General features: G+C 49.3%; 1 protein-coding gene across 5 annotated transcripts in view; it reads right to left on the reverse strand.

The window, feature by feature from the left end:
• The window catches only part of SYNE3 (spectrin repeat containing nuclear envelope family member 3), a 94,236-nt gene that overhangs the window by 13,882 nt on the left and 66,968 nt on the right, over positions 1–13,386 (reverse strand). For 4 of the 5 annotated variants that reach the window (XM_030930154.1, XM_030930155.1, XM_030930157.1 and 1 more), the window contains 7 exons: positions 12,172–12,315; positions 10,540–10,674; positions 7,292–7,453; positions 6,990–7,162; positions 6,412–6,541; positions 3,929–4,090; positions 357–506 (listed from right to left, as the gene is read on the reverse strand). In XM_030930154.1, coding sequence (XP_030786014.1) covers positions 357–506; positions 3,929–4,090; positions 6,412–6,541; positions 6,990–7,162; positions 7,292–7,453; positions 10,540–10,674; positions 12,172–12,315 — 1,056 coding nt within the window. The remainder of the gene's footprint in view (positions 1–356; positions 507–3,928; positions 4,091–6,411; positions 6,542–6,989; positions 7,163–7,291; positions 7,454–10,539; positions 10,675–12,171; positions 12,316–13,386) is intronic. The other variant, XM_030930158.1, reaches the window with a different exon arrangement.

The raw sequence follows: 13,386 nt of genomic DNA on the forward strand, positions 1-13,386 counted from the left end.
GGAGGCTGGAGATACAATGACCTGAGCAGAGGGGAACCATACAGACTGAATGGGACAGTGCACACAGAGCCCTCGGCTTGGGAGGTAGGAAGCACTCCTTACACATTAATTACAAGGTCACTGCTGTCCTGATTGGGACTCCAGCCTCATGAGGTGGTTGGATGGCCAAATGGCATCACCTGAGTCAAGTGTCCAGGACCCTTGAGTATCCCTGTTCTCTAAGTAGTCATCGCTGCCTGCTGTGTGAATGCACAGGGCAGGGTGGATGCGGGCTGAGCACTGTATCCTCAGGCAAATCCAGGCCCAGCTACAGTCCTGTCCCTGGAATCTGGGACCTGCACATCCTTGGCACCTACCAGCAGGTAGCCGGAGTCCTTCAGCTTGGACTTGTACAGCATCCACTGGTAGCGCAGATCTTCCAGCTTGTCCGAGGTCCCCCTTGCCGGCCCAAGATGAAGGAGGTTCTCAAAGAGATGCTGACCTTCTGGCACCTGAGCCTCCAGCTCCTGGGGGAAGCAGCAGCGTCATGGTGGGGTTTCCAAATGGCCCAGACAGTCCCAACTGGCTGGTAAGGATGGGTCCATCAAATTTCACTCAACAGACAGGTAGGAAGGGAGGAGGCAGACAGAATCCATGAAGTGGGACTCCCATCTGTGCAGTTCAAGCTAAGGCCTAGCCCTTACTCTCAGGAACATTACAGGATGGCCTCCTGCACGGAACGGGCAGCTGGGCTGCAGACCTCCAGTGGTTACTTCCAACTGTGACATTCCAGGACCAAGTCCTCCAGAGGGCTTGACTAGAGTTTGCCTCATTCTAAAAGTTGTCATTGTGAACATGTCTTTCTGTTGGCATTATGAGCCTGGCAGAGTGGTGTTGGAATGTGCAGATTTTTCTCAGGAAATAGAAGTACTGTGTTCCCTTGGGATGGAACCTTTTTATTCTCAGGACTCCGGAGAGGTGGTGTGATGGGGCAGTAGCAGCGGGGCTATAAATCCGGGAGCCCAGGTTTAAGTCCTGGCTTTGGATCCTGACTCTGCCCCATCCTACTAGCAAGTAATATGGGACACCTTGCTTAGCTTCTCAGAGCCCGCAGGAACGTATGCTGTACAAAAGCAAGGGGGTTTAACTTGAACAGAAAGTCATTTCTGATATGGCTGGAATCGGGTGGTGGTGCGGTGGGGGGAATGAGAGGAGCAGCCAAATATGAGACAGGAGAGGCAGGCAAGGAAGACTTCCAGGTAATGGCCAACTAGATCATTGGGACCAAATCTCTCACTAAGGACAAAATATTTAAAGCATTTTAAAGGCATAAAAGTATTAACAAAAGAATGTGAGGCACACCGGGACACAACTTGGGAAAGAATGAAAACCCAGGGCAGACAGTGCTGTGTTCAGACCGGCTTTTGTCCACAGAACATTTGCCAATTTGGAAGGAATAGCTGTAAAACACCTGTGCTTTTGGCAGCCTCACTGGGCTGGGGAGACAAAGGTCAAAGTCTGGGCCCTACCGAGGTGGAGATTCTGATAGGATTCATTTACCCTTTTGCTGAGCTCCTAAAGCCTTCACCCTGTTAAAAATGAACCAGAAGTAAACCTGGACCTTGTGGAGACTTGCAGCCCAGTTCAAAGTCATCTTAGTAGACCAGGGAAACTCAAGTCTTGAACTTGGATTTAGTGGTCCCAGAACGAAAGGTCCCTACTTGCCTGGCAGTAGCAAATGGAATAGACTCTGGAGGAAAAGATTATCCTAAATCAAATCTTTTTTTCTTTTTTTTTTTTCTTTTTTCGTTTTTTTTGAGACGGAGTTTCGCTCTTGTTGCCCAGGCTGGAGTGCAATGGCGCAATCTCAGCTCACTGCAACCTCCACCTCCCAGGTTCAAGCAATTCTCCTGCCTCAACTTCCTGAGCAGCTGGGATTACAAGCATACACCACCACGCTAATTTTGTATTTTTAGTAGATACGGGGTTTCTCCATGTTGAGGCTGGTCTCCAACTCCTGACCTCAGGTGATCCGCCTGCCTCGGCCTCCCAAAGTGCTGGGATTACAAGGCGTGAGCCACCGCACCCGGCCTCTCCTAAATCTTAAATCACTCTTATACATATTTTGGCAAACACAATGTCTAGCACACAAAGCAGCCACACAAAGACACAAGAAACCAAGAGTAAGAACAGGCAGAAATAATATACAACAGAAATATTCATAAAATGCCTTGAGATATTAGAATTATTAGACACAATCTGTAAAAAGCTATATTTACTATGTTCAAATAATTAAAAGATAGGCTTAAAAATTTAAGCAAGCATCTGGAAAGTATGAAAAATGATAGAGTTTCAGTTAAGACGTGAGTTATAAAATAAGAAAAAAAAAATAAAGGTAAGAAAAATGATAGCCTAGATTATTAAAAGTACCAAAAAGAAGTTCTAGAACTGATAACTACAACAACAAAAGTTAAGAACTCAATAGACATGTGTAACAGAAGATGAAACACAGCTAAAGAGAGAATTAGTAAGCTGAAAGATGGATCAGAAAAACTATCCAGAATGCAACACGAAGAGAGAAAAGGATGAAAAATACACAAGAGAGAGTAAGAGACATAAAGCACACAGTGAGAAGTAGTTACATATTTTTAAATGATATCACAATAGAAGAGGAGAAAGGGAACAAGGCAGAGGTAATATTTTAAGAAATATTGTTAGTAGAAAAAAATACAAGTAACAAGTTTGGGAAGTAAGAGAAAAAAAATAATGTTAGAGAATTTTCCAGAAAGATCCTAGACCACAGATTTGGGAGTTAAAATGAATCCCAACCCAGATAAATAAAAAGAAATTCAAACCTAAAATTGCAGAAAAATAGGGAAACAGAAGTGAGCTGGAGCCTGGTTGAGAAAGGCCTTGAGTAATAAACTCAGGGGTTAAACTCTATAGTGAAAGGTTTTCATTACGGGGAGGACAGGGTCATATTTGTCATTCTGGCTGCAGAATGAGCCATGACCTAGATGGGAACCCAACAGGAAGAAGGGAGGATCAGCTGGGAGGCTACAGCCATAGTCAAGGCCAAAAATGGTAAGTGCCTAAATCTAGACAATGGTAGTGCGAGGAAAGAGAAACACAACATATCTAGGAGGTGGAATCAAGGAGCTTTAGCAACTGATTAGATGTGAGAGTGAAGAAGACAGAAGAGAAGTGATAGTACAGTTGCAAAAATGGCTGTGACTTTCCCCATCTCCCTCCCCACAGCCATATCCATACCCACTGCAACATGACTTTGCCATCCCTTCCATCAAGTGGTGGAGTCTGTTTCCCTTTCCTTGACTCTAGGCTGGTTTTGGCAAACAGAATGCAGGGGAATTAATGTTATGCTGGCTCCTAGTCTTGACCTCAAAAGTCTTTGCCTGCTGCTACTGCTCTCTTCCGCCCTGCCTCTGCTATGAGAAGTCCAGGCTGTGCCACAGGAGTATAAGAGATGTGTAGTCCATGTCATTCTCATCTCTAATAGCCCACTAGCCCCCAGAAGTAGAGACACCCAACTGACCTACAACTGATAGCAGACAGACTGCAGGCCCTGCCCGGTTGAGTTCAGCCTAACTTGCTGTGCTTCTGAACCATGGGTTAAATACCTAGTTGTTGTTTTCAGCCACAAACTGTTGGGATGGTTTGTTACACAGCAATAGCTAAGTGACACAGGAGTCAAGTGATTAGTGGTGATATTTTCCAAGTAGGGAAATACAGAAGCATGCTGAATACATGAATGAATGCCAGAAAAAGTTCTAAAATCTTTGAACCAAAAAAGTATAAAAGCCGTTATCTATACACACGGCAGAACAGCTCACAACTGTGGGTGTGCTCTTTCTCTTGAAGAACCCCCTGGTGGCAAATGCATCTGTGGTTGCAAACCCTATGGATGAGGGACGTTTCCTGGGGAACAGACCTGTAGCTTCGATTCTCTGGTCCTCAAGTCCTCGGCTGTAGAAGTCCTCATTGCGATGATTCTAACCAGCTTGGAATTTTCCACCTGCAACCACTGCTCAAAGTTCCTCAGGAGCTGGGAGAAATCTTCATGGCTCCCTTCTTCTTCCTGGAGAAGATTTACCTGTAGGATCACACACGGCCAAAGCATCAGAGGTGAAAGAGACCCCCTGGCCGTGTGTCCTGGGAATTCCACCCGAGGCAGAGGGGCAGGGACGAGGACAAGATGCCCAAAGTAGTGACAGGAGAGGCCTGGGGGATGAACAATGAATCTCTACACAACATGGCCACATTTAGGGGCCAAGAACATTCCTCACTGTCCCCTCTCTGATCCCCTGAGAGGTGACAGAAGCCACCGCCACCTCTTACCAGGGTGACTATACAAATAGTCACCCTTCCACCATGCTTGTCCCCTCGGGGCTCCATGACTAGAGTGATCTGACTATGATGTAAGCCCATGCAGCTAACTTCCTGGTTATCCATGTTGGTGCCTCTCACTCCTCCTCAGTGTGACCCAGGAGTCTTGGTTCCACTGCACGTGCTGCCTTCCCTGTCCTCTGAGCCTGGGTCTGGAGACGTGTCTTGGCCCCTCAAACTGGCACTCGAATTTCTCCCTCTGCTCTTCACACACACTGTCTCCTCTATTAGGAACACACCTCCCTCCTTCCTCTCCTCACTGCCACTCAGCCGTGAAAATTCAGCTGAGATTTCTTATCTTCCAGGAGGGGCTTTCCTGTCCTGGACTTGGGAACTGCTGCAGACTCCCGTGGCCTCTGGCCTGTCTGCCAAGGTGCACCACATTTTTTTTTTTTTTTTTTTTTTTTTTTTTGCTGCTTTTTTTTTTTGGAAACCCTTATTTAACTGCCTGTGGATCCACTCCCTTGCTTCTTTCTTTTCAACAAAGCTTAGTTTGTTTAAGGGCAGTAAGGGAAAGTGATGGGTGAAACAATGTAGTTTCTTTTTTTTTTTCTTTTATAAAACATAGCCATTGGCCAGGCGCGGTGGCTCAAGCCTATAATCCCAGCACTTTGGGAGGCCGAGACGGGCGGATCACGAGGTCAGGAGTTCGAGACCATCCTGGCTAACACGGTGAAACCCCATCTCTACTAAAAAAAAAATACAAAAAACTAGCCGGGCGAGGTGGTGGGCGCCTGTAGTCCCAGCTACTCAGGAGGCTGAGGCAGGAGAATGGCGTAAACCCGGGAGGCGGAGTTTGCAGTGAGCTGAGATCTGGCCACTACACTCCAGCCTGGGCGACAGAGCGAGACTCCGTCTCAAAAAAAAAAAAAAAAAAACATAGCCATGGCACAAAAATAGACCTATCTTGTTATCTTGTTTGATTTTAGTTTCCATTCTGGGGCCAGAGGAAGTGTCCAGCCCCCATGCTCTCTCCCCTACAGGTGCTACTGCTAGTGGCTCACAGAGGCGAGTATCTCCCGGGCCCAGCGGCACGGGCCTATCCTGAGAGCTTATTAGAAATGCAGAATGGAATTGTGGGCCCCAGTCAGATCTACTAACTCACAGTCTGCATTTTATCTTATTTTATTATTTTTTGTTGATGGATTGATTGATTGAAATGGGGTCTTGCTTTGTCACTCAGGCTGGAGTGCAGTGGCACAACCACAGCTCCCTGCAGCCTCAAACTCCTGGGCACAAATGATCCTCCCACCTCAGGCCCCTGAGTAGCTGGAACCACAGGTGCACACCACTATGTCCAGTTAATTTTAAAATATTTTTTATAGAAATGGGGTCTTGCTATCTTGCCCAGGCTTGTCTCAAACTCCTGACCTCAAGCAATCCTCCTGCCTCGGCCTCCCAAAGTTCTGGGATTGTAGGTGTAGCTCACCATACCCAGCCCAGAACCTGCATTTTAATACAAGGCTGGGTGCCCACTGAAAAGCTCTACACTGGATTCCAAGTTCTCTGAGGGTGGGAAGTGCTACTCACAGCTGTATCCTAGCTCTGAGCACAGTCCTTGGAACAAAGTAGCACTCAGCAAATGGAGGCTGAGTGAAAGAATGAATGGGAAAATGAATAATTTGATGTCTTTGAATAACAAGGAATAACGTTCTTTTCAACAAAGCTCAAGTTTGCTTAAGGGCAGTAAGGGATGGATGAAACATGGCACAAAAATATTCTCATCTTGTATGGTTTTGGCTTCCAATCCAGGGCCAGCAGGAAGCTTTCAGCCCCGACACTCTCTTCCCTGCAGGAGCTGCTGCTAGCCTGGCTCTGCAGACTCTGGGATCTCTGAGGTCCACTGTGGAGCAGGATCAATTGCTCTTTGGGCCACAGGTGGGGCAGGCTCAAATAAGACAGGATGTGGCCAAGTCCTCAGAGCAGAGCATGTTGCCCCAGACAGGGAGGGGCCTGTGCTGGAGACCCTACCCATCTCTTGACCTGGGGCCTGGCCCCTTCTCCCACAGCCCTGCTAGACAGACTCACCTGTCGACGATGCCTGGGAATAGGATCCATGGGGTCGATGAGAAATCCTGACTTTGGGATGTTGTTGGTGAAAACCATTTTCTTCCCTGAATCCACTTCCATCCTCTGCAGGTGCCAGTTTCTGATGAGGCTGAGAAGACAAACTCAGCCCAGTCAATGCAGAGATGTGGTGGGAACCCACCAGGACATGGGAAAAGTAATAGAACTGGGGAACCACGGGTGACGAGTCAGTGCCCCCACTGAAGTTTGTCAGAACGTTCCTGAGGCATGCTCACATCCGGTTTCTGACTTTAAACTCACAGTAACCTGTCATGAAGGTGCATATGCCCACTGATGCAGATGGGGAAACTGAGGCTCAAACCAGTATGGACTGGAGGCTAACTCCTAAGATGGGGACATTTCCTGGCTCCTCCTGCTCCTGCTAGAATAGCCAACTGGGCCAAAGTGTGAAGGTGCCCAAGGCCCCTGGCTCCACACTGGGCAGCACCCTGGCCATCTGCTCCACGAGCACCTGAGTGCCCCTGAGTGGGCAGAGGCGGTGTCCCAGACAAGGCTCAGAGCCTAGGAGGCACTCTCACCTCAGCAGACTTTCTTCCAGCAGCCTCAAGGCCCGCCACGACTCTGCCAGCTCCCTGAGCTCCTCCTGTACCATGGCAGCACCCTCTGCAGAAGACTTCTCCATCACCAGCCAGCCCTGCGCTTCCACCAGGGACAGCTGGGCCTCCTTCTCTGGGAATTCTGCCACCAGCCTCTAAAGGTCACACAGACACACAGAAACATACACGGTGAAGGTGGAGGGAGGTTTCTGCTCCTCGGTGTGGGAACGTTGGCCTGTCAAGCCTGCTTCTTTGGGAAGTGGGTGAGGGAACCACCGCCTTACCTCAAACTCGGCCTCTTGGGACTCAGCATCCCCCGGGCCAGCCTCTCCCCGGTGTGCCTCCAGCTTTTGCGTGGTCACGGCGATCCACTGCCGCAGCTCCAGCAGTTGGTGGCTGAAGGTGCAGTGCTCCTCCACGCTCTGCCGACACCTGTCCACAAGGTCCTGCAGCGTAGCCCGGGGAGCCCAGGGTGCCCTGAGTGCTGTCCAAGGGGGAGACCCCCACACCACCTCCACCCTGCAGGGCTCTCACACCTGCTGGGGACCCCAGAGCTCCCCACCAAGTAGCACCACAAAAGGCTGGGCTGGCCCTTCCCTCCGCACAGCACAAGGAATTTACCCTGGGAAGATCAACTCTGGTTTAAAGCCTGTCTTACTTTTAGGAAAACGACCAAGTCTAGGTGTGGGTGGGGGAAATCGGATCTCCTGTCCACCACTGATCCAAGTGTAAATTGGCCCAACCACTTGTGGAAACCATGGGTCAAAATCTACCCAAAAAGAACGTGGCTGTAGCTGATGGCCCAGCCATTCCATTTCCGGTGCATGCCCTGGAAATGGGAACATGTCCTCACCCAGGGGCATATATGTGACAGCCGCAAGCTGGAAACGATCCAAGTGCCCATCGAGAGCAGAATGAATAAATACACGGTGGTATATATTCACATCATGGAACGTTTTACAGCAGCAAGAATGAACAGTCTATAACCACATGCCATACGGTAGATGAATTTACAACCATCATGTGGAGAGCTAAAGGCCAGGCACAAAAGAAAACATTCTGTCCAATTCAATTGAAATGAAGGATAACATCAGACAAACCCAAGCTGTGTCGCGGGAAGCCTGAAGTCAGAGCTCCCCTTGAGGGTCGGGAATGGTGAGCTGGGCGTGACCACAGGCACAGGGGCTTTGGGAGGCGGGTAATATTCTGTGCTTTAGCTGTCTGCTGGTAACACAGATGCATTTAATTTTTAAAAAATTCATCGAACTGCACACTCAGATATTCGCGTTCGGTCTTTCTTTGTTCTTTTCCCCTGAGTACTGTTTCCTGGGCCAATCTATTGCTCAGCTCTCTGTCCCCAGGAAAGGAGGACACTGTCCCCAGAAGGGCAGCCATTCTCTATGCCCCTGGCCACCCAGCCTGAGACCCGTGGAGCTTTCTTTCCATAGCCCGCCATGAACCAGTCAGACCCCAGGGCCTGCCGTTCCCATTCCAGCTGTGTTAGCTGGATAAGGTCATGACTCTCTGCAGGGCTACCACAGGCCCTGCCTTCTGCATTCCACAGACACGGGCTGAGACCGCTGGATACCAGGCCCATACCCGGGGCTGGGCAGACTGCTGCCTCTGTCCTCAGTGAACCATCAATGAGGGCCTGAGAAGTTATCTAAAACTCCACTTCTCTGAGATGTCCCTACCACTGTCCCCTCCTGGTCCCTGTGTGCCAACATTAGACCAGATGCCTCCAAGGGCTTCCCGTGCATAGAGCTGTGATCTCCAACATGGGATACCTGCCCCCCAGGGGGACGCAGAGACTGCCTCGCTGTAGGGAAGGACATATTAGATTAACAAGCACTGGGTACCAAAATAATAAAACGGCAATTTCTCTTTAAAGAAGAATAGAAACAATCAATAAGAGTTGGAATATCATCGTTTGCAACACCTAGTGATCCTCAGTTAATGCTGCTTCTTGTAATGACTAATCTAGCCCATCATTTGGATGGAGGTATTAGGAGACTTCTGCTGCTTCTGTGGGTTTCTATGGGCTCCTGAGGAGTGAGGACAGTGTGTCCTATTTCTCTACTGCCTCGACCTTGAAACTACTCACTGCTAGTTTATTGAATGTAACTAAATGAATTCATCCAGACATCAATTGTCACTTAGACCAACGGGTCTCCACAGGTGGTGCCTTATTTCCCGGAAACCGGTGGGGAGGGTTTGCAGTTGCTGAGATAGAGGTGGTGAGGGTGACACTAGGAGGAGTGAGAGGGATGGGCGCTCGCATTCCACCCTGGGGCGGACAGTCCACCAAAGCAGAATTGGCCCACATCCCACACGATTTTCTCATGTCCTCCTAATATCCACAGCAGTAAAAAACCTGTTTGTCATGACCTGAGCTCAGACTGTCACTCCAATCAACACACAAACACAAAGAACGTTTTGCAGTTTTAACAAACGTACTGACTTCTCTAGAGCTGCACCCTTTGTGTAAGTGGACGGGAGACTGCTCTTGGCTTTGATCAAAGTTCTATCAAGCGTTATTCACATTTCAGAAAACCACATCACTGAAGGTCGTGATGGCTGTGCCACTTGACACGACATTGACAGCTGTCATGCAGGGAGGGCACGTTCTGACCCCCTCCTTATGTCTTGAGTGTGGCCATCTGGGAGTACGTATATATTGAAGGACAATATTATATTATAATTATTTCCTTTGATTTCTCTTTTCTATTTCCTGGGTGGGTAACTTACATTCCCTATGAATTTCAGGAGTGTAAAGAGGAGGTTAGGAATATTTGGTATGAAATAGGGTGTGCAAAGTCAGGTAGCATGGAGAGCTCTCACTGCCTCACTGGGTTTTTTCTTGAGGTGTGAGCGCCAGAGACCCTGCTTTCTACTCCTCAGGGCTTGTTACAAAGGCAGACCGAGGACTGCATCTGAATCAGTGTCACAGTGGGGCCTGGAGTCTGCATTTCCACTTGTCCTCAGGGCAGTTTTGAAGGAGCTTCGAGTTCCATCCCCACTGCAGGAAGGGGACTGAATCCTGGGCGAACCCTAGAAAGAGCCAAGGTGGCCACTAGAGGGCACTGGCGACGAAGCTCTGTGGCCTCCAGGCCTAGTGCAGGCTGCAGGGGACCCAAGGCTGCCCGTGCTCTGGGCTGCCTAAGGATTCCAGCAGTCTGCTCTCTGCTTTTGCCTCATGGCCCTAATCTCGATAGGTAATTGTGCATTGACTTGTTTGCTTGATGATTAATTGTCCATCTACCCAACTGGGGTGTAACTCCCAGAAGAGCAGGGGCCTGGGCTGTCATGCTCTGCTACCTCCACCCTTAGGGCTACCTAGAACACCGCCTGGCATATGGGAGGTGCTCAATAATTATCTGTTGTATGAATGAGGAAGGTAAGAAAAAAGGGAGAAAGAAAAAAGATAGGTTAGAAGGAACAAAGGCAGGAAAGGGGGAGAAAGTCCCCAGGCTTGTTGGATGACAGGGGTCTGCTCTCTGTCAAAGCACAGGCCCTTCTGCCAGCCCCTTACCTCCAGAGACCTCTGCAGGGCCTGGAAGTCGGAGGAAAGCTGGTCCATTTTGTGCTGGTGGTTGGGATTCTCCTGGACCAGAGGCCTCGCAGCTTCCATCTGTGCCCCCAGGTCCAGCCCCTCTTCCTGCAGCCCCTGCAGTAGAGAAAGGAACAGGTAGGCTAATCTTCCCACCTTTCCCTCCCTCAGGGTGGCTGATCAGGGCGGAGGCTCTGAGTGGGAGAGCCTGGGAGGGGTGACTTCCCCAAGGCGGTGGGGCTCTTTCATACCAGCGGAAGTACCAATCACATGGCTGGTCTGATGGGCCCACTCTCAGGGCTGGAGAGATTTTAAAAATCAGACACAAATATTCTGGGACACCATGAAAATAAACTCTGCTACAGGCCAGATGGCATCTCCAGGGACGAGCTCACATCGGGACTCATAGTTGGCGACCACCTCTCATTATGAAGAAACACAGCCCAATTTTAGTTTTAAAACCCAAAATGCACTATTTTTTTTCTTTCTTTTTGGAGACAGAGTCTTCTTCTGTCACCCAGGCTGGAGTGCAGTGGCACAATGTAGGCTCACTGCGACCTCCACCTCCTGGGTTCAAGCGATTCTAGTGCCTCAGCCACCCGAGTAACTGGGATTACAGATTCCCGCCACCACGCCTGGCTAAATTTTTTTGGTTTTTTGTTTTTTTCTTTTTAAGTAGAGACAGGGTTTCGCCATGTTGCCCAGGCTAGTCTCAAACTCCTAAAGTCAGGCAATCTGCTCACCTCCCAAAGTGCTGGGATTACAGGCATGAGCCACCACTCCTGGCCTAAAATGCACTATTTTTAATGTCTTCCAGAGAACACTCTCAATTTGTGTATGAGTTGTGCTTGGGTTTTAAAAAGAGAACTATTGTATCACATGCATTTTAAAAACCAGCAAGTTCCTTATCCAGCCAACAATGATCAACGGCCAACCTACTTACAGTCTACGCTTCAGAACACTTGTTCTTTTTTTTTTTTTTGAGACGGACTCTCGCTCTGTCGCCCGGGCTGGAGTGCAGTGGCGCGATCTCAGCTCACTGCAAGCTCCGCCTCCCAGGTTTACGCCATTCTCCTGCCTCAGCCTCCCGAGTAGCTGGGACTACAGGCGCCCGCCACCTCGCCCAGCTAGTTTTTTGTATTTTTTTTTAGTAGAGACGGGGGTTTCACCGTGTTAGCCAGGATGGTCGCGATCTCCTGACCTCGTGATCTGCCCGTCTCGGCCTCCCAAAGTGCTGGGATTATAGGCTTGAGCCACCGCACCCGGCCAGAACATTTATTCTTAATCTCAAAGTTGGTTTAACTGAACACGTGGACTCATTAAGAATACTTAGCAAAGCAATTCTAAAAACAAATACCAATGTTAGACTTTGGAACTGAGGAGTAAACAAAAAGACAGCTTGTCATTTTGCTGAGCTCAAGACTCAGTTGTTTGAGGTCAGGAACCATCAGATAAATAAGCAGAGGTTCTGTTGAGATGAAAGGTCAGATCTCAACTAAGGGTCTAAATTTCTGGCTCACGGCAGCTGTTGCATTTACTGCTAGACGAAGAAGCCGCTTCTGGGTGCAGGTGAGCGCCTGGGCAAGAGCGATTCAGGCCTCACAGACCCCTCACCTGTAACCTTGAGAGCTGGGCCTGTTTTCCAGGAAGGTCCCTCTGAAGCTCCTTCTCAGCTTGGACCCTGACTTGGAGGTCCAAGAGCTTCCTCTGCAGGGGCTCGAAAGCCGCTCCGAAGTCTTTGTGCTGAGCGAGCAGGCTCTGCAGAGACATAGGACAGCGTGCACCTTAAGAGCGTTCCTCATGGGCACCGTGTTGTGAGACCTGACCTGTGCAGCCAGGCTGCTCTTGGTCTCGGCCAGCTCATGCTCACCAGGCACCGCCCGCTCCAGGAAGCCTGCCCTGAGCCCTGATGGAGTTGGGTGCCTCTCCTTAGAGTCACCATAGTGTCCTCACAGAACACTTTGGCCACATCCTTCTAGAACTGGGGCAAACTACACCCCTCCCACCCACTGACCAAATCCCACAGGAGGCCTGTTTTTGTAAATAAAGTTTTATAGGAACCCAGCCATGCCCATACATTTACAGCTGTGTCCATGCTGCAGTGGTGGCACTGACGAGCTGCGACAGAGATGGCCTGCCCTGCAGACTCTAAAACCTTCACTATCTGGCCCTTCACAGAAACAGTCTGCCAACCCTTGCTGTAAAACAGCACTTCGATGTCTTCCAGTAATTGCCTATTTATTTGTGTCCACCAGCAAGCTGTGAGTGTTTGAGGGTGAAGACCTTGGCTTCCTTTCTTCATCCCCCCAGCTCCTAGAACTGCACCAGGCCCTGCAGATGGAAGGAACATGCATGGGAGCTGAAATCACGGACTGGGTCCTGGCTGTACCCCACATGGACCATGAGCCACCTTCTTGACCATCCTGCTTCAGTGTCCTCGTGTGTAAAACAAGAAAAATAACAGTACCTCCCTCACAGTGCTCTTACATGGATTCGATAAGATCAAGGATCTGGAGCTCTTAGCAACGCCCTGGCCCATAGCCAGTGCCCCATAGATCACAGTTATTATTGTCATTATCATTAGACGCTCAGCAAACATTTGTTACCTAAAAGAATAAGCTGTCCACAACGTGCCAGGCCATGTCATTGATGTAGAGTAGTCATTTTGAAATGTGTTGCTAATATGAGCTTCCAGCTCCAGGGTGGTTTAAATTTTACAAGGGCTTTTATCGCCATTTTCTTATTTGACCCTCCAGTCACTCTCTGCAGAAGACTGGACTGGATTCAATTTGATTGCAGGGGGTTTGGGGACAGGGCTGGGAGGCAGAC

Source organism: Rhinopithecus roxellana, chromosome 5, assembly GCF_007565055.1.
Source record: "Rhinopithecus roxellana isolate Shanxi Qingling chromosome 5, ASM756505v1, whole genome shotgun sequence".
In the NCBI taxonomy this organism is placed as follows: Eukaryota; Metazoa; Chordata; class Mammalia; order Primates; family Cercopithecidae; genus Rhinopithecus; species Rhinopithecus roxellana.